Source organism: Podarcis cretensis (genome assembly GCF_951804945.1).
Source record: "Podarcis cretensis genome assembly, chromosome: 5".
In the NCBI taxonomy this organism is placed as follows: Eukaryota; Metazoa; Chordata; class Lepidosauria; order Squamata; family Lacertidae; genus Podarcis; species Podarcis cretensis.
In genome coordinates, this window is record NC_137174.1 from 20,154,208 (window position 1) to 20,172,554 (window position 18,347).

General features: G+C 46.8%; 2 protein-coding genes across 2 annotated transcripts in view; both read right to left on the reverse strand.

The window, feature by feature from the left end:
* Window positions 1–18,347, reverse strand: part of LOC307216582 (uncharacterized protein) — a 115,995-nt gene that overhangs the window by 53,778 nt on the left and 43,870 nt on the right. The gene's annotated exons all lie outside the window — the stretch shown is intronic.
* On the reverse strand, window positions 940–10,237 carry LOC307216583 (transmembrane protein 254-like). Its single transcript, XM_079977045.1, has 4 exons — window positions 10,067–10,237; window positions 6,897–7,000; window positions 2,238–2,297; window positions 940–1,089 (listed from the first exon to the last, which is right to left on the reverse strand). The coding sequence occupies exons 1-4, from the start codon at window positions 10,178–10,180 to the stop codon at window positions 972–974; spliced, it is 396 nt and encodes a 131-aa protein (XP_079833171.1). The 5' UTR covers window positions 10,181–10,237; the 3' UTR covers window positions 940–971.

Below are 18,347 nucleotides of genomic sequence, written 5' to 3' on the forward strand. Positions count from 1 at the left end.
GATGTTCAGGACGCAATGCTGACCACATTTACTGCGGATAAACCCCTTTAAACTCTGGGTGGGAAGGTGGGTGAGAAATAGAAGAGGTTTATTTCTCAAGAAAGGGGAAGAAAAGTTAACCAAGCCACCTGCTAAAACTGGATGCCCAGCAAGGATAATCTGTACTGTTGCTCAATATTTTTAAATAGTAGTAATTATTATTATTATTATTATTATTATTATTATTATTATTATTATTATTATTACGCACAGCTAAAAGTACTAATGGAGTAGCATTAGCCTTCTTGGTTTATGGTGCAAATGACAGAGAATGAAAATGCCACCTTGCCTCCCAGTCACAGCTACACCCTGGACACAGTGTGGCTGCATGTAGAGATCAGTGCTCACAGACCTGCTTAATCTGCAATCCTTACCTGTAAAAAGGGTGGTGGGGGAGGGGAGAAAGAGGCTCATAAATGAAGGGGACTATCCATACAATCACTTATAGAGGGCAATCCAGCCATGGATGCAGGCAAAACCAGGGGAGCAACAGACAGGTGCAAGTTGGGCCCAAAGGAAGATGCCTCACCACACTTCTATACAGCTCAGTTTATGAATAAGGCTACTGTTAGACCTGAGAAGTAGAGGCTATAGGTTGCTCTGTGCTTGCTCTGTTTGTCACCCCTATTTTAAATTGGTCCTATGCAGATATCTTGTGAGTGTTGGCATTTTGGTCCTGACCATTAAGAACTGGCTTTATTTCCTTGATCTAAAAAGAAAGGCTCCATCCCCCATTGTCACAAGCTAGTTTCCTCGCTTTGCCCACAGCTGCAAAACCTGCAAAGGAGACGTCGGAAAGAGAAAGATGTGAAAGAGAAGATTGCCACACTTCTGAACGCACAGAAAATATTTAGGAATACACCCATCCCTCTCCCTGAAAAATATACCCCAAAGCTAAAATGTGTTGGAACCTTCTCTTCTGGCTGAATCCTTCACCGGCTTTTCTTCTGGGGGTTGTAAGTCAACAATAAGTAGAGAGATCCCATTCCAAAGAAAAATGTTTGAACCAACCACAAACGCTGAGTTGAAGGGTCTGTGATGCCTTTCATCCTGCAGTGAAGAGACAGACAGACAAAGCCTGACATTTCTGCATGTATTACTTAAAATCCAAGTTAAATAGATAGATGTCTATTTTGCCCTCAGCTGCTTGGAGGCTGGGCAGAAACTGAAGTTGGGCTGTCATCCACACCCCTGCTCCCTCACCAGAAGCCTTCAGGGAACTTTCCAGGGTGGCATGTGATACACCAATGAAGGAAAGATATCAGCAATGCAGTCACTAGTTCCAAATAACCTCCAAACAGGGTTTTGAATCCAAGTGCATATATCTGGGATTTAGAACTTGCAGAACCATCATATTGTTACTCCTCTGCTGGCACTCACACAGACCAGCCTAATTACACAGTCACTGGTTCCTTGTGCTTCTTTTATGTTCTTTTATTTTGCTTACTTCATTTATACATCCCGAAGCAATTAACAATACAAAATCATCAACAATAAAGGCATATATAAACACAATGCAGATAAAGGCCAGGATAAAATTCTGTTTAAAAGGCTTCTTAGAAGAGGAAGGTCTTTAAGAGGTGCCTAAAAGACAATAGACAGAGTTCTCAGGGATAGGTGCCACCAACATTTAAGGTCCAGTTCCCGCATTATACAGAGCAGATCTCCTGATGAGATGGTATCTGCAAGAGGCCCTCTTCTGCAGAATGCAACCATCAGTTGTATATATAAGGTGCAAGGCAGCCTTTTAGGTATCCTGGTCCTCATAAGGCTTTGTAAACTAGTACCAGTGCCTTTATTATTATTTTTTAAGAAACCTGACAAAAGGGTCAGGGTAAGTTCACCTGCCACAGCTGAGTTGGGTTCCAATGCACAGCACACCTCATTGGTTCAATGTTGGAAAGCACTGGTTGCTTTTTAAAAAGCAAATTCAACGACAGCTCCGAAGTCAGTCCTTGACAGAATTTACTTTAGACCCAATTCTTGCAGATAGGATGTGAAAAACCTGTGTGTCACTTCCATACCACTTTAGGCAGCGAGAGGGAGTGCTCATGCATTTACCACAACACCCCATATCCGTACCCAGAAAACCAGCTCACAAGCCCAGACGCAGCTTTGCCACGCTATCTGCTGTTTAGGAGAGGGCAGAGGGAGGTGGAGGTAGAAGAGAGACCCAAAATAAAATAAAAATAGCTTACTTGCATAGCTTGAGGGCATATAATGCTTCCCCGATGTGGATTAACCAGATAATTAAATATCTGAAAGGAAGGAAAATAACACCATTTGTAACTGGCGTAAATTAAAGCAAGATAAGGGTTAGCCCAAAACATTTAGGTATTCCCAGGGGGAAAGCCAAACACATTCCCAATCACCAGCTAATTAACAGGGGACACAACCCTGATATTTCTCATGCAAGCCCTTGTGAAATGGACAGGAGTTCACTGAAGCAACACAAATATGCTTTGTGCAATGCCTGTTCATTTCGGTAAGCATGGCTTGTGCAAGAGAAACACACAACAGGCTCTGCCATAGGCTCTATCTGCCTCTCATGCCACTGCATCTGAAGGGGTACCAAAGATCAGCTTGTCTTATTGTATGGCTCCCTCTGTACTACTTGCATGCTAAATGAGGTTCAGGTGCAGGAATGGGGTTTTCAAAAAGCAGGCAATCATTCTGCCCTGCCCTTTACATTAATGCGCATATTTCTAATAACAAGCTATGCATGTGGGAATGTTCTGGGGTGCAGGAGAGGATATATTGACTAATTATATCCTTATCCAACTTGTGCTAACAAGTTCCCAAAGTATCAGCAGAGTTTATGACATTTCCCTTTAAGTTCGCAATGGTAACGCTTGCACAGGTTCGCTAGAACCTCTATAATAATTACTCTGGTAATTTCCCCTTTTGTTCCCTCTTAAAATACAAGACACAACACAGTCTTTATAAAAGTATAAAAGAGTTTACTCACGTTCTGTTCACAATATGATCCCAGAAGGCATACAGCTTTAAAAAGGTTACATACACTTAGAATCTATCTTGTAGCAAGATAGTCCTTATCTCCTCTCTTGGCTGGGAGCCAAGAGAGCATCCTTAGATGTTTCCTCATTGAAGGAAAATGGCAGAGAGAGAGGCAAGAGAGATATGGCTGCCTGCCCTGTGCTTTTATCATTACCTGCACAGGTGAGGCCACACCCACCTCTGGTCACATGCGGAGGAAGTCCGTCCCCAGGAAGTTTACCTGCTTGCTGGACAGACATCCCTCCCCATGTTCTAACATGTACACTCTAGGAATGTTGTCATTGACTGCTCCTGTGTTTACATCCCACAATGCATAGCCTAAACCGGACCAGAAACACTACACTGTCTGAGTGGAGTAAGGCATGTATGGAACTGCTCTTTAACCCATAGCTGTCAACCGTCCCTTATTTGGTGGGAAACTCCCTTATCCCAGCGCTGTGTCCCGCTGCTGTCCCTTATTGATGATGTCCCTTAAATTTCCCGGGTTTCATGCTCACCCGGCTTGGGAGGGAAGCAGCGGCTCGGGGTCCTCTGCCTTGAGAGAGCGAGCGCACGAGCTGCCGTGTCTTCGTCTCTCCCTTTTCCCCCTCAGGGGCACATTGTGAGGAGACGGGTGGCGGCGGGCGGGCAGGCAGCCCCTCTTGCGAGACTTCTGCCACGCTGCCAGGGGAAGCCGGAGGCGGCAGTGGTGGCTGAGGAGGCGGCCTGAGGGAGGAGGAAGAGGAGGGGATGGGGAGGGACACAGAAGGGCGGCACTTCAGCCGCCGCCACTGCGCCGCCACCGCCTCATGCCGGGCTCACGGGCGGCATGGGCAAGAGTCTCTCTCCCTCCCTCCCTCCCTCCCTCTCTCTCAGGTGGGGAACGGCCAATGGAACTCCTCGCCCCAGGACGACGGCAGCCCCAACGTGCTGCTTAGCATACCCTCCAGCCAGGGCATTGATTTGCCCCTCTGCATCCCTTTCATAACTCTATTTTTATAAATAATTTGTCCATCCATAGTTCAAATTTTTACTACAAGTTTTCGGTCAATCTTACCAATGTATGTAACTCTTTACAATAGCTTTTCAAATAAATTATAAACTTTCCCCATTCTTTATTAAAGAGGTCCTCTTCCTGGTTTCTAATTCTGCCTGTAAGCTTTGCCATCTCGACGTCGTTCATCAGTTTTGTCTGCCGCTCTTCTTTGGTGGGAATTGTAGACCCTTAGGATCATCTAGTCCAACCCCCTGCAAAACACAGTCATTCGCAGCCAAAGCAGCATGGCTCCATGAGTGTGGGATTTCTGTATAAGCCAAGCCAAAATCCCTTATTTTGGCTGCTGATCCCTTATTTTCGAGGCTGCTGGTCCCTTATTTTCTTTCTTTCTTTCTTTCTTTCTTTCTTTCTTTCTTTCTTTCTTTTTAAATGAATATTTATTGGCATTTTCCATAACAAACACAACAAAAATAGACACAAAAAAGATAACAAAACTACAAAAACAAAAACTTAAAAGAAAACAGTTAAAAACACAAAAAGATTTCAAATGCTTATTTTCATACAACTTCTTTCATCGACCTCCTCGCACCTCCCCTTCTTGTATTCCAATTCACATTGTTAACCCAGCAAGTCCCTGTTGCTTATTTCTCAACCTTAACTTAATAATCTGTAATTTTATTTTACCTCTCTCTCCATTTCCTCAATTTATCTTTGCAAATCTTATTTTAAATTTTTTCCATTTCCTCAATTTACTTTTGCCAGCCTTATTTTCATTTCATTTCAACCACTCTAAAGATCAATTTTAACTTATCTAAACATCAATATTTATACATCTTTACTTATTCTTGAACATACTTCTTAAGTCGACCGGATTTTCCCATCCATGGCCCTCCCAACTTCCATATAAATAACCAAGCAGTCAAAACAAAATAGATTATGCTTATATACCCTTTGGATTACCAAACTCTATCCCCCCCCCCTTCCCGGTTTTAGTCCCCAACAAGTGTTCATCAGTCTAATATACTGCTTAGCCTGGGGATCTTACATCCGAGGCTCTCAAGTCCCCCTCAGTTCCTTTCTGCTGGCCTCTTTGACAGACCTTGATGTTGAATCCCTTAAGATTGACGCTTGTGGGGTACTCCAAATCTGGCTTCATCTTCCTCCCAAGTCCAAAAGCTCCCCAAACTCCAACTTCCAAATTGATTAAATTTGTAATCCTTAGGTCTTCAGACCTCCACCTAAGGAGATCTCTCAATTTTACAGCTTCCACCTTAAACCAAACTTTCCACTTCAAACTTTTATTCTCCTTTATTGCCTTCATATCAGTCCCCAAATTGTAACTCTCCTTTGACCTCCGCAAGGTTGCAACTTCTCCCTACTTTTCTTCGACATCATGTGTCTCTTTCTCCACAATCTCAAGGCTCTCAATCTCAAGGCTCTCAAATTTCCCTAACTGTTCAGTTAAAACTTCTTGCTTCAAATCTTTATCAGCTTCCACAATGTTATTTAATGTCAAGGCCAAAGTGTTCACACTTGTAGTCAAAACATCGGTTTGGTCTTGTAACTTTCCCAAGAGAACAAGTATTCTGTTAAGTTCAGTATGAGTTTCACTTCCTTCAGCCATTCTTGTAATGTCTCTACCCCCCACCAGGGGGATTTTTAGTTCTTTAATGCCTTTCCGTTTAAATCAAGTAAACAAATTACTTTGTATCAAGAAATTGCAACCAATGTGTCCAACAAAAGCGGCAGAAACAAAGTTCCCCTTTCCTTTCTTTTTGACAGCTAATTTGACAGCTGTCAAGTTCTTCGATATTTCCTCCACAGGCTGTCTCGCGGAACACCCCCGGGTTCGGGGGGGGGGTAAAACTTTCGCTCCCAAAGTTACTTTTATCCTCCGGTAAGATTCTTTTAACGTCAAACCATGAAGGTTAAACACTTTTAGAAAAAAGAAGAGATTTTCTCGACCTTAAATAGCAAACTCTTTGCTTTAAAATATTTACAAAGGGGGGGGGGCGACTTCCTTTTTGACCCTTCCCCGCTCGTGCCTAATTCAGCAAAATTTCTTTAAATTTCAAATTCCCTAATAACTCACGGGTTCTTACTTTAAGTCCGAATGTTCCAAGGAAAAGGTCAGCGCCTCTCTGACAATGGCTTGTGGCTTCGCTCCGCAGAAGGAGCAGTCTACTCACAGCAGCGCGCCGTACCCCATCCCTGTTCCGGAGCCTTTAAAAAGGCTCTTTCGCAGTTTGGGGGGGCGCAAGTGGTGCCCGCCGAGTCACCACGCTCACAGGCTCCGTGCCTGTGATTTTTAAGGGTCCCCGCGTCGCCGTCGCGGAGAGGACCCGATCCTGCGGAGCTGATTCCCTCCGGAGCTCGGAGGGAATCCGCCATTAGTCGATGGCGCCAACCTGGAAGTCTCATGCTGGTCCCTTATTTTCAAATCTGTAAGTTGACAGCTATGCTTTAACCCAGGTGACAAAAGTGCTCAGGGGAGATAATTATGGGCTGGAAAACTACCAGAGGAAGAGGAACAAAGGCTAGACAGCCTGTCCCGATCCACCCTTCACGCATGTGTCGGACTGGTTTTTACAATTAAAAAGGAAGGAAGAGAAAAGAATGAGGCCCTGGGTCCATTGTTAGAAACTCTACAATTCTATGACTCTATAATCTATGACTCTCTAATCTCAAAATACATTGCTTGACTGTAGCTTGCTCTTACATTTCACTTGTCCCTCCCAATATGCAAGGAGAAACACATACATATGGCTGTATATTATACTCACCCTCCCACCCACCCCCAAAATCCCCACTGTTGGGTGAGCAGAAGGAATGTAAACAAGTAGAAGATGAGAATTCAGCTTACCCTATATCGAGAAGAGTTTTATGGTTTTCCACCAAATATTTAGTGAAGGTGCCTAATGGTCCCAGAAGGTCATAGGGGATTGTTGAGGGTGAAAAGACTGCCAACTGAGGTGTGAGGAGGGGGAGGGGAGAAAGAGAGATACATTTAAGTAAGCATACAGGAGGTATTGTTTTATTTACTTCAGCTATACCACTTAATATTCCAAATTCCTAAGCGGCATACAGTGGTACCTCTGGTTACGTACTTAATTTGTTCCGGAGGTCCGTTCTTAACCTGAAGCACCACTATAGCTAATGGGGCCCCCCGCTGCTGCTGCTGCACCACCGGAGCACAATTTCTGTTCTCATCCTGAAGCAAAGTTCTTAACCCGAGGTAATATTTCTGGGTTAGCGGAGTCTGTAACCTGAGGCGTATTTAACCTGAAGCATGTGTAACCTGAGGTACCACTGTATATACGTGTCAACATCATCCCGCAACATCAGAATTCACAACTTTTGTGTTTATCCCCCAGTATCCATACATAATATATGAAATTCGGGGACATCAATACAATGTGGCACAATCCAGAAATTAGCAGCCATTTGACCAGCGGTAGGCAACCTAAGGCCCGTGGGCCAGATCTAGCCCAATCGCCTTCTCAATCTGACTCACAGACAGTCCAGGAATCAGTGTGTTTTTACATGAGTAGAATGTGTCCTTTTATTTAAAATACATCTCTGGGTTATTTGTGGGGCCTGCCTGGTGTTTTTACATGAGTAGAATGTGTGCTTTTATTTAAAATGCATCTCTGGGTTATTTGTGGGAATAATTTGTTCATCCCCCCCCCAAAAAAAATAGTCCAGCCCACCAGCCCACGGCTGAAAAAGGTTCTGACCCTTGCATTTTACAATGCAGGGTGTGGAGGACCCTGAAACACTGGACTTAGGGACTTCCGGGTTAGCGCCAACGTCTAATGGCGGATTCCCTCCGAGCTCCGGAGGGAATCGGCTCAGTAGGGATCGGGTTCTGCCGCGCCGGCGACGCGGGGACCCTTAAAAACCACAGGCGTGGAAGCCTGTGGACCTGGTGACTCGGCGGGCACCATTTGCACCCCCCGACCTGCGAAGGAGCCTTTTTAAAGGCTTCAGAACGGGGGACGGGAGCGGCGCGGTGCTGAGAGTCCTCTGCTTCCCCTGCTGAGTGAAGCCGCATGCCATGGACGGAGAGCGCTGACTTTTTCCTGAGAACATTCGGACTAAAAAGCAACAACCCGTGAGTAATACAGAAATTGGACTTAAAAAGGAAATTTTTTCTTTGAATTTGGTACGACCGGGGAAGATACAAAAAGGAAGTCCGTCTCCCCGTTTTGTAGACAACTTAAAGCAAGGACTAAATAACTAAGGTTGAGAGAATATCTTTTATTGTAACTGAACAAAGTTATTAATTTCACGATTGGACAGTATAAGTAATTTTGCTGGAGGATAAGAGTGGATTTTGAGAGCTGTGCAACCCCCCGGGACCCGGGAGTGATCAGCGAGAGAGCCTGTTGGAAAGATATAGAAGACTTTGACAGCTGTCAAAATTAGCTGTCAAAGTTGGGGATTACAAAGTAACATTGTTTTTGCTGCCTTTGCCAGTTGGATTTGTTACATTTTGGTTATAAACTGTCGAAAAATAAGCTATTTTGATTTTGGGACTGGAACTAGAAGGATAGTAAATATCCACAATCCCTCTAGAGGGGGTTTTGGGACACTGCAAGAATGGCTGGAAGTGGAAAAATACTCACTGAGTTGAACAAGACTTTTTATCTCTTGGGAAAGCTTCAAGAACAAAGTAATATTTTGGCTACAGGGGTCATGGGACTGAATGAAACAGTAAACAACTTTAGTGGAAATGGAAGGGACTTGACTCAAGTCTTTGTCTTTGAACCAAAAGCCCCTGTGGCGGAAACAAAAGATTTTGCAGCTGAGCAGGGAAAGAAACTTGACAAATTTGAGAAAGTGGAACAAGTGGAAGAGAAACATGAGGATCTGGAGGGAAAGGAAGGAGGAGTTATAATGTTGCAGAAGGCTAAGGAAGGCCAGAGGCCTGGCAGGAAGGTCACAAAGGAAAATAAGAACTGGACGATGAAGATTTGGCTTGAATTGGAGAAAGAAGAATGGAGAGACTTATCTAGATGGAGACCTGAAGACTTATGGATTACAAATTTGATTAAGATGGAAGTTCGAGTGCTTGGGACATTTAAATTCATGAATTTTTCCAAACATGGAGGTCTGGCCGGAAGAAATATGGACTTTTTTGGGAGTGCGCTCCTCCGAGATTCGGGGTTTAATATAAAGGACTATCCAAAGAACCGGCAAAGAGGAACTGAGAGAGACTTAAAAGCCTCTGATGTGAGATCGCCAGGCTGATAGCGTATGGACTGATGGACATTGGTTTGGGGATCGAAATCGGGAAAGGGAGGGTGGGGTTTGATGAATCCAAAGGCTGTATAAATATTGTTTTTTGATATTGCTTATTTTGTTTTTTTGGTTTGGTATTAATATAAAATTGGGAAATTCGTGGAAGGGAATCTGGGTCGACCTTGGAAAAAGGGTTTAAGAAGAAGGACTGATATAACAATGAAATAAGGTAAAAACTGGGGATAAGAACTTGTTGAACTAACATTTGGAATTGGAATACAAGAAGGGGAGGCGAGAGGAAGTCGTGGGAAATAAGGTATAAGAAAATAAGGATTGAAAGTATACTTGTTTTGTGTGTTTTTTTCTGTCTTTTTGTTTATCTGTCTTATTTGAAACCTTAATAAATATTATATTTTTTTAAAAAAAGAAACACTGGACTTAGGCAAGAAAGCCCACAGCTGATGAGATCTCGGTCTAGATCCCCCTAAAAAAATAAATCACAATTATAATGTACTTCCAGAATAAACCTCACCAGTACAGTGTGTGCTATGCATTAAAGCAGGCTGTCTTCATGAAATGCACTAAAAGTGCACTACGGTGGAAAACATATTTATACTGGACTCCAATCAGGGATTCAGCTCCCAAAAACCTTTGAGTGGGGGGAGAGACAGAAACAACTATGACTATGATCCCCGCACGTCCCCCCCCCCAGGGTGCCCTTTGGAGCCGTGGCGCCCCGCGCTTCCCCGCACCAGGTGCCCCGGGAGCCTCCAGGGAGGCTGCGCTCACCCCGTGGTAGATCAGGCCGGCCAAGATCGCCACCATTACGAACAGGTTGGAGCGTCGGAAGTAATCGGCGCGGGGCTCGCCCTGGGAGTCCATCGAGCCCGCCACCCTCCTCATCTCTTCGGCGATGGGATCTGTTCCCGCCGCCTCTTGCGAGCAGCCCCAAGAAGCGCTCCGGAGGGGCGTGGCGACGGCGCCGTATTTGCATTTGGGGAGGAGGCGGGTTGGATTAGGAGGGATCCGCGGGACTCGCTGCTGCCTGCTGCTTTCCTTCTCTCGGGCAACCGCGAGTGCGAGTCTTTGTAGCAAACTGCTGGCGGCAATTCGCACAACTGGAGAGTTGGAAGAGGTCCCCAAGGGTCATCTAGTCCAACCCCGCCTGCAGTGCTGGAATCCCGCCGAAAGCCGCCTCTGCGTGGGCTCGACTTCTGGTTAACAGGGCACTGACCCATTGTGCCACAATTCAGCACAGTGACAAGCGAGACAAGAGGGGGGATCGTAGAATCGTACAATTGGAAGGAACCCTGATGATCATCTACCCCCCCCCCCCCGCAGAGCAGGAATCTTTTGCCCAGCGTGGAGCTTGGACCCACGACCCTCAGATTAAGAGTCCCATGCGCTACCAGCTGACCTGCCCGTGGTGGTGCAGTAGTGTCATACGCACCTCATTCACACAAAATCAGCACCACTCATTCGCCTTTCTGGAGTTTGCACACTCACTGAGTCCCCATCCGTAATGTGCTTATTGTCTTTCCCATTTTTATTTTTATTTCTTTATTTATTTTCCATTTTTATTTTTCCATTTTTATTTTTCTTGCCTTTTCCAGTGCCCAGTGCTTGACCCCTCTTGCTGTTGGCTATTTTGCAGATTAGCTGCGCTGCAGAAGGCGTGCTGGGTAGACCACACATTTCAAGAAACGCAAAAGTGACTTTTGCTAGGTTTTAATAACAAAAACAAAAACTCCTTTTACACTAAATTACAGTATATCAATATGCATGACTCATCCACCAGGGTATTGAGAGAGCTACGTGTTTAATTAACAACAGCTTAACACAACAGCTTAATAAACATTAACAGAACCTGCTAAACTGCTTCACAGCTGTAAAACTAGGTCATGTTATTTGCTCTGGCCCTTAAAGACATACACATCTTGGGAAACAATAATGAGCCTTATATTTAAAGAAACCATTCAACACTTGCTTCTGGTTTGCCTTCCTTCTCTTCTTTTATAAAACAAAAAATGGGCCAGGTTTTGTGTGTCAAAAAGGTTGCTTTTGCTGGACAGGTTGGATCAACAAGTGTTTTTTGTTTTTTTCTTTTTATTTCCCTGCCTGCAAATTGTTAATGAATGGCAGCCATGGTTCCAGGAGGGAGAGTTTAAAAGGAGAGGTTTTGGAGAGACGTTAGTTTGAGAGGGTTGGTTGAAGTGGGTTGGTGAGGTTGGGAGACAGGTAGGGAGACAGGCTGAGGTATAAAGAGTGAATGGGAGAAAGAGTTGGCTCTGGGAAAAACAACTTCCACTCTGAGCCTATTGTGAAGGACAGAGTATGGTGTCCTGTAGGAGGAATAGACTGGGAGGCAGAGGTTGAGCCAGGAGTAGTAGGAGCTGGAAAGGAACAGCCTACTTGGGACTCAAATCTAGTCTGGAGGGGAGAGATACTCTTCTAAGGAAACGGATGAAACTCCCAGACCCAGTGAAGGGAGGGGGTGTGGAGAGCCATGTGGTCGACATCTGAAGGCATCCCTGTTTAGGGAAGCTTTTAATGTTTTATGTATTACAGTATTTTAATATTTTTTTGGAAGCCACCCAGAGTGGCTGGGGAAGCCCAGCCAGATGGGCTGGGTATAAATAATAAATTATTATTATTATTATTATTATTATTATTATTATTATTATTATTAGAATGGACCTCTGGAACAAGTTAAGTTTGTAACCAGAGGTGCCACTGTATTATGGTACTTAAAGTACCTCAGGAGTAGGATTGTTAAAGGGGGTGGATAACTGAAAGAAAGTATCACCAGAAAAAAAGAACCAAACCAATAATGCAAAAACTGAGGACAAATTTAAAGTGAAATCGCACTGTATTTCTGAACTAACCTAAGTTGAATCCATTTGTGTTATATACTATCTTGCCTTAAATAAATCTTTATTGTTTATTTAAAGAAAACCTGTCTGAGACTCCAACTTACTAGTTACCACTTTCACAAAGGTCCTCCACAGGATACTCTGGGGCTAGAATTCTTAAGGGAAAAGGGAAAGAAACCTCCGGGTAAAGGGTTGTTCAGTGAGGTGGGGGCAATTTATCTAAGTGATAGCAGGCCCAAAGGCATGAGAGGAAAAAGTGCCATCGCGCCCGTCACATTTTGTCCTCAGCATTTCTAGCACATGAAAGGAGTTTAAAGTGTTGGCTTCCTGCATGTCACACTTTCCAGAGAAGCCAGAAAAAGGGCTGCAGTGATGGAGAGGAGTGGGAGGGATCTGGTGCCAGAATATCACAAGTGCCAGGCTCTGCTGATCTGGCAGCTGCCTCCCTCTGAAAAGCAGAGGTAAGCACATTGTCTCGGCCAAAGAATGCTAGAAACAGCCATTTATCCCCTCACGGAGCTACAATTCCTGGCCCCCTTATGGGTCCCAGGATTGTTTTAAATGTATGGTGTGTCTGCAGTCCAGAAATGTAGGTGGATGGGGGCTTGCATGCTTGGGCCATCTGGATTTGTTTCTCATAATGTTACGTGATGCTTTGCACATTTTAAGAATATTGCTATTACTGCAATTTAAAGCACGGGGGAAGTTTCAATTTAAATAAATTACTCCCAACTGTTTCCCCATGCGCATATTTTCAGAATGTATGTACATGAATGTAAATTACATATTCCCTGGGAGGACATGCATAGTAATTAGTTGCTACTTGACTTTCTATGAGAAGGCTTGCTGTTGCTGAGCCCAACCAACCTCAACTTCATTCTGTGCTGTAGTGGTAGCAGAGGGAAACATGCAGCTTTTTGTAAAAAAAAATAAGGCTCTGTGCTTTAGCCTAATGTGACTTGGTTGATTACTTACTTAATCTAAATCTATTTGATTACTAAATCTATTTACTAAATTACTAAATGATTACTAAATCTATTTCACCTGCCTACAGGAATTAATGACCTACAATGAAATTTTGGAATAAACATATTAAGTGGTTCTTTACTCGTGTGTGGAGTGTTAGAGGAGGGTAGTACCTCTGGTGGAGGACACATCATGCTCCTTCTGGGATAGATTGCCCACCTTTGGTCCCCACCCTGCACTCAGCTCTCACCTGTGGCTCCTAGAAGCTGACAGCATGTGACAGCAGCAACACCCTGGGAATGGCTTTGACTGGCTAGCTAAACCAGGGGAGGGTAGCTGATGGGTCTCAAGCCCTTGGTGAGTTAGGGACTTCCCTTGCATGTGGAGATAGTCTCCAGCTGTTTGAGCAGACGAGACCAATAGTGGGTCTTGAAGTTTTGCAAGAGCTGCCTGTTGCAATGTTGCATCTTTGTGGGCATTTTCGTTACCTGCGCAGCATGTTGCAGAGAGGAGCAATCTCCTGGAGCTATCTGAATTTGTTCCCAGAAGATCTGCATTTAACTAAGAGGAAATGAAAGGATGAAGAAATCAGATAATAGGATTATCATTGCATCAGAATATGAAGGTGTAATTTTGAGAGGGATTACAACTTGGCATGAGCATGCAAGTTGCTACATGCAGTGGCCTGATTCTTAAGAGATTTTTTTTTTTTTTTTAACATTCATCAGAGCGAAAAGATTAAAATGTCTTCAGCTGTTGATGCAATGGGACATGCTCTTGATGCAATGCAACACCCACAATTGAGAAACATTTCCTCCTTGACTGTTTATTGTAGTTTTTAAGTATACTTATACTTAAGTGCAATTGAAGACACAGTCCTGCAAAAGACTAGTTCTCTAGTCGGAGTAAGAGGGGAATGATATATGAGGGAGAGCAGCTGAAGCATCCCTGAATGAGAGAATGAGTTGTTTAAATCCAGGTTGAGCTAGGCTGTTCTTTCCTTGCTGGTATGCATCCATCCTTCCTTTAAAAAATATAAATTCATTATCTGCATTCTGCTGTCAATGTGCATGACTCTTTACTAATAAAACAGCCAGATCTAAGTCCAGCTGAGCTTCCAGTGTACTATTCAGCCCAGGGAAGGAACGGATGGGATGAGAATTGGGGGGAACGTGTATCTTTTCTGGAGGGAGAACATGGAGCACATCTCCTGGGCTGCCAATTTCTCCCCAAAGCCTTCTACATGATGATGAGTGAGCTGAAGGGACGCACCTGTAGGAGTGTTCCCTCTCACTTTGCCCGCTAGGCAGGAGATGTTATCATTTCTCAATACAGTATAAGACAGGGCATTTGCAACTGTTCCCATCCATTTGCTCCTCTACCTTGTCTTTCACCTCCCTCACTTCAGGAATGCTATGGACTGGGAGCTGCGAGGAACGTCCAAACATTGAGGGGGCCCAACACCTCACTAACAAATATTGTGGGGGGCTCAAAGGGCTCCGGCCCCTAGGAGGCAGCGCTCCTGAGGGAAGACAAGCCATGTGGGGAACTACTTATCCCCCACCCTCTTCTCTCAAATATCATGCCGATAATTATGTTCAGAATTTGGGCTTCTGGGCTACACAGACACAAAACTGTTTGTTTCTAGAGACCTGTTGCTCCCAGGCTGCAGCTCTGTGGATAATAATAATAATAATAATAATAATAACAATAACAATAACAATAAATTTTATTTATATCCTGCCCTCCCCAGCCGAAGCCGGGCTCAGGGTGGCTAACAACAATCAAATAATCCCACATTTTAAAAACATTCCCTTATAAAATTAATTAAAATCAAATTGATGGCAACCGTTAAGCAAAATTCTGTGCATATTGCCAGAGGAGGGAGTCAGGCTGCCCCCTGACCAAAGGCCTGGTGGAACAGCTCTGTCTTGCAGGCCCTGCGGAAAGATGTCAGGTCCCGCAGGGCCCTTGTCTCTTGTGAGAGAGCATTCCACCAGATCGGAGCCACAGCCGAAAAAGCCCTGGGGAGCAGAAGGATGAAGGAATGAAAGGAGCAGAGAGGGGACAGCCTTCCTCAGAGGCCAGACATGCTAATGCGCTTATCTCGCCTCACGGGTGGGTCCCCCCTGCGGGGTGGGGGGGGGTCATTGTGGGAAGAGGGAGCGAAGAGGAGACCGAGGGGAGGGGGGAGAAGTGGGGGGACCAGGGAGAAGGCATGTATTACAGCTAATACATGCCGCAGGGGAAGACGTGGCCAAAGGGCGCCAAGGCAGGGCAGGCGGGGGCGCATGCACGGGGGCGGTTAGGGCGGGAAACGGCGAGCGGCGCCAACCTGGATTCTATGAGGCGAAGCGAGAGGGAGTGGGGGATGGGTGGCCGTTGGGACCAGAAAGAGGAGCGGGAAGGACACCCCTCCCCCCCCGTTGCCCCAGCAAGACGTTGGTTATAGCGCTGATGCTGCGGGAATGTAATAAGGGAAGACAGTGTCGAGAGGGAAGCCCTTCAGAGTTATCTCGTAGCCGCTCCATAGGCACCACCACAGGGCGCGGCGGCGCCATCTTCCCTCAGGCATGTATATATTTGGCGGTGTTAAGTTGTGGGCGAACATAGCAGACACAGCGATTTCTCCAGAGCAGCTCTTTACTTGCCAGCTAGACATAACTGAACAGCAAACAGCTCAGCCGGCCTGCTTTTATAGGCAGCCGGCTGTCAACATTGTAGCAACAACAACCCAGAGTTTCCCGCCTAAAATAACTGACGTGGACCTGAGTGAAAACCATCTACAGTATCCCCCTGCTGGCCCAGGGTGAAACTTCACTACATAACACCCCTCCCCACCGAGATAAGGCTTTAGTTACAATCGTAATGGTTTCCTTACAGCACTACGCACTACGCGTAACCATACAGCACTACGCGTAATGGTTCAATTAGGCACAAAAGCATATTGGTTACATTTCCCATACTTAAACCAACAGTGATACCTGTCCAGCAACATAGTCCTTTAAATAAGTTGGGCGCTTGGAAACTCTGCCAGGCCGTCGGGGACTGGTAGCCAAGTCCGGAGGGCCACACAGTTCTTGCTGAGGCTGTGGTGCGACCTTGGGTGGCGTTGAAACCAAATCCCCTGGATCCACTGCTGTGGGTGGAGCCTCCGCAAGTGGAGTGGTCTGAGTCTGTGGTAAGTCTGGCAGACCCTCTGAAGCGGCTTGGTTTGGCTCCACGCTGGCAGTTTGCGAGGGAGGTGTAGGTGGAGCCTCGCCATCTGTAAGTGTCTCTTCTGGAGCCACAAGCGCAGTTGGGGGCACCACGGTAGTGTCCAAGTCCCCAACCCTGCGCCCAAGCTGCTCTATGTGCCGGCGCCACAAGCGTCCGTCTTCGAGTGCCGTCTGGTACGAGCGAGGTCCAGTGACTCCCACTACTGTGGCTGGCACCCAAGGAATGTCCCCCACATAGTTCTGGGCAAAGACCTGGTTCCCTGGGACAAATGACTGTGGTGCGTTGGCACAGCCTGGGGGTTCGGCCACGGCAAAGTCCGGGTGCAGCCGGTCGAGCGGTGACCGGAGGCGGCGGCCCATAAGCAGTTCAGCAGGACTCCGCCCTGTGGCTGCATGAGGGGTGATGTGTTGCACGAACAAGTATTCGGCGACCCGCTCGTGCCAGTCTCCCCGGTCCAGGCGCGCCAGTGCCTCTTTTGCCGAGCGCACCATTCTCTTCGCTTGCCCGTTGCTGGATGGATGGAAGGGTGCCGTTAGGGCATGGCGGATGCCCAGTCCCAAAAGATACCGCTCAAACGTGCCTGACGTGAACTGCGGTCCGTTGTCGGAGACAAGGACATCAGGACACCCATGCGTTGCAAACAGGCCTCGCAGCACCCGGATGACGGCCTCGGTAGTGGTGGAGGGCATCAGGGCCACCTCCAGCCATTTGGAATAGGCGTCCACCACTACCATAAAGGTCCGGCCGTGAAAGGGGCTAGCCAGATCGATGTGCACCCTCGACCAGGGTGTATTTGGCGTCTCCCAGGTGTGACCCTTACTTGCCGGTGGTGCAGGCCTTGACTCTTGGCACGCTTGACAGGCGGACACCCAGGCAGTGATGGCATCGTCCATATTAGGCCACCAGACGTAACACCGAGCCAACGCCTTCATTTTGACAATTCCCGGGTGGCCAACATGCAGAGCCTCCAGGACGCGCTGACGGAGTCCCTGGGGAATCACGACGCAGTCTCCCCACAGCAGACAGCTGCGATGAGCCGAGAGTTCATGTTGTCTGGTTGTGAAGGGCTGGAACTCCAATGCAAAAGGCCCTTGTGGCCACCCCCTCCACACCCAGTTGAGCACCCGGCTGATGGTGCGATCCTGGGCAGACGCGGAGGCCACAGTGGCAGCCGATACAGGCGCTGCTGGAAGATCCTCAATCAGGAGGAGCGATGAAGCTGGAGCCGGGTCTTCCACAAATGCTGGAAGAGGGCAACGGCTGAGGGCGTCGGCATGGCCCATCGATTTCCCCGGGCGATGGACGAGCCGGTAGTGGTAGGCAGCCAGGAAAACAGTCCATCGCAGCATGCGTGGCAAGAGGACCGGTGGAGTTGGACGATCACCAGCGAGGAGGCCCAGGAGTGGCTTATGGTCAGTGATGAGGTCAAAAGTCCTGCCATAGAGGTATTCATGGAACCTCTTCACTCCAGCCACAAGTGCCAGTGCCTCCTTGTCGAGCTGGCTGTAATTCCGTTCCGTCGGAGATAGCGTCCTGGAAAAGTAGGCGAGCGGTGCTTCTCTTCCGTCTGGAAAACGGTGACTAAGGACAGTGCCGATGCCAAAAGGTGAGGCGTCGCAGGCAAGGACCAGCGGCCTGGATTCACTGTACTGTACCAGCACACGGTCCAATGAAAGGAGAGCCTTGACCGCATTGAAGGCCGCCGTCTCCCGATGACCCCAGGCCCAAGGCGTCTTTGTGCTAAGGAGTCGGTGAAGAGGCTCAGCCACTGTGGCTTTGTGGGGCAGGAACATGTTATAAATGTTCTGCAGCCCCAGGAACACCTGCAACTCCGTCTTGTTCTTTGGGATGGGGGCCTGCTGGATAGCGCGGATCTTGGATGTGGTCGGGTGAAGGCCGGAGGCGTCGATAAGATAGCCCAGGAACTCTACCTGTGGAACGGCGATCTGGCACTTCTCCCTCTTTACCTTGAGCCCGGCCTCTTGGAACCTGGTCAGCACGGCACAGAGGCG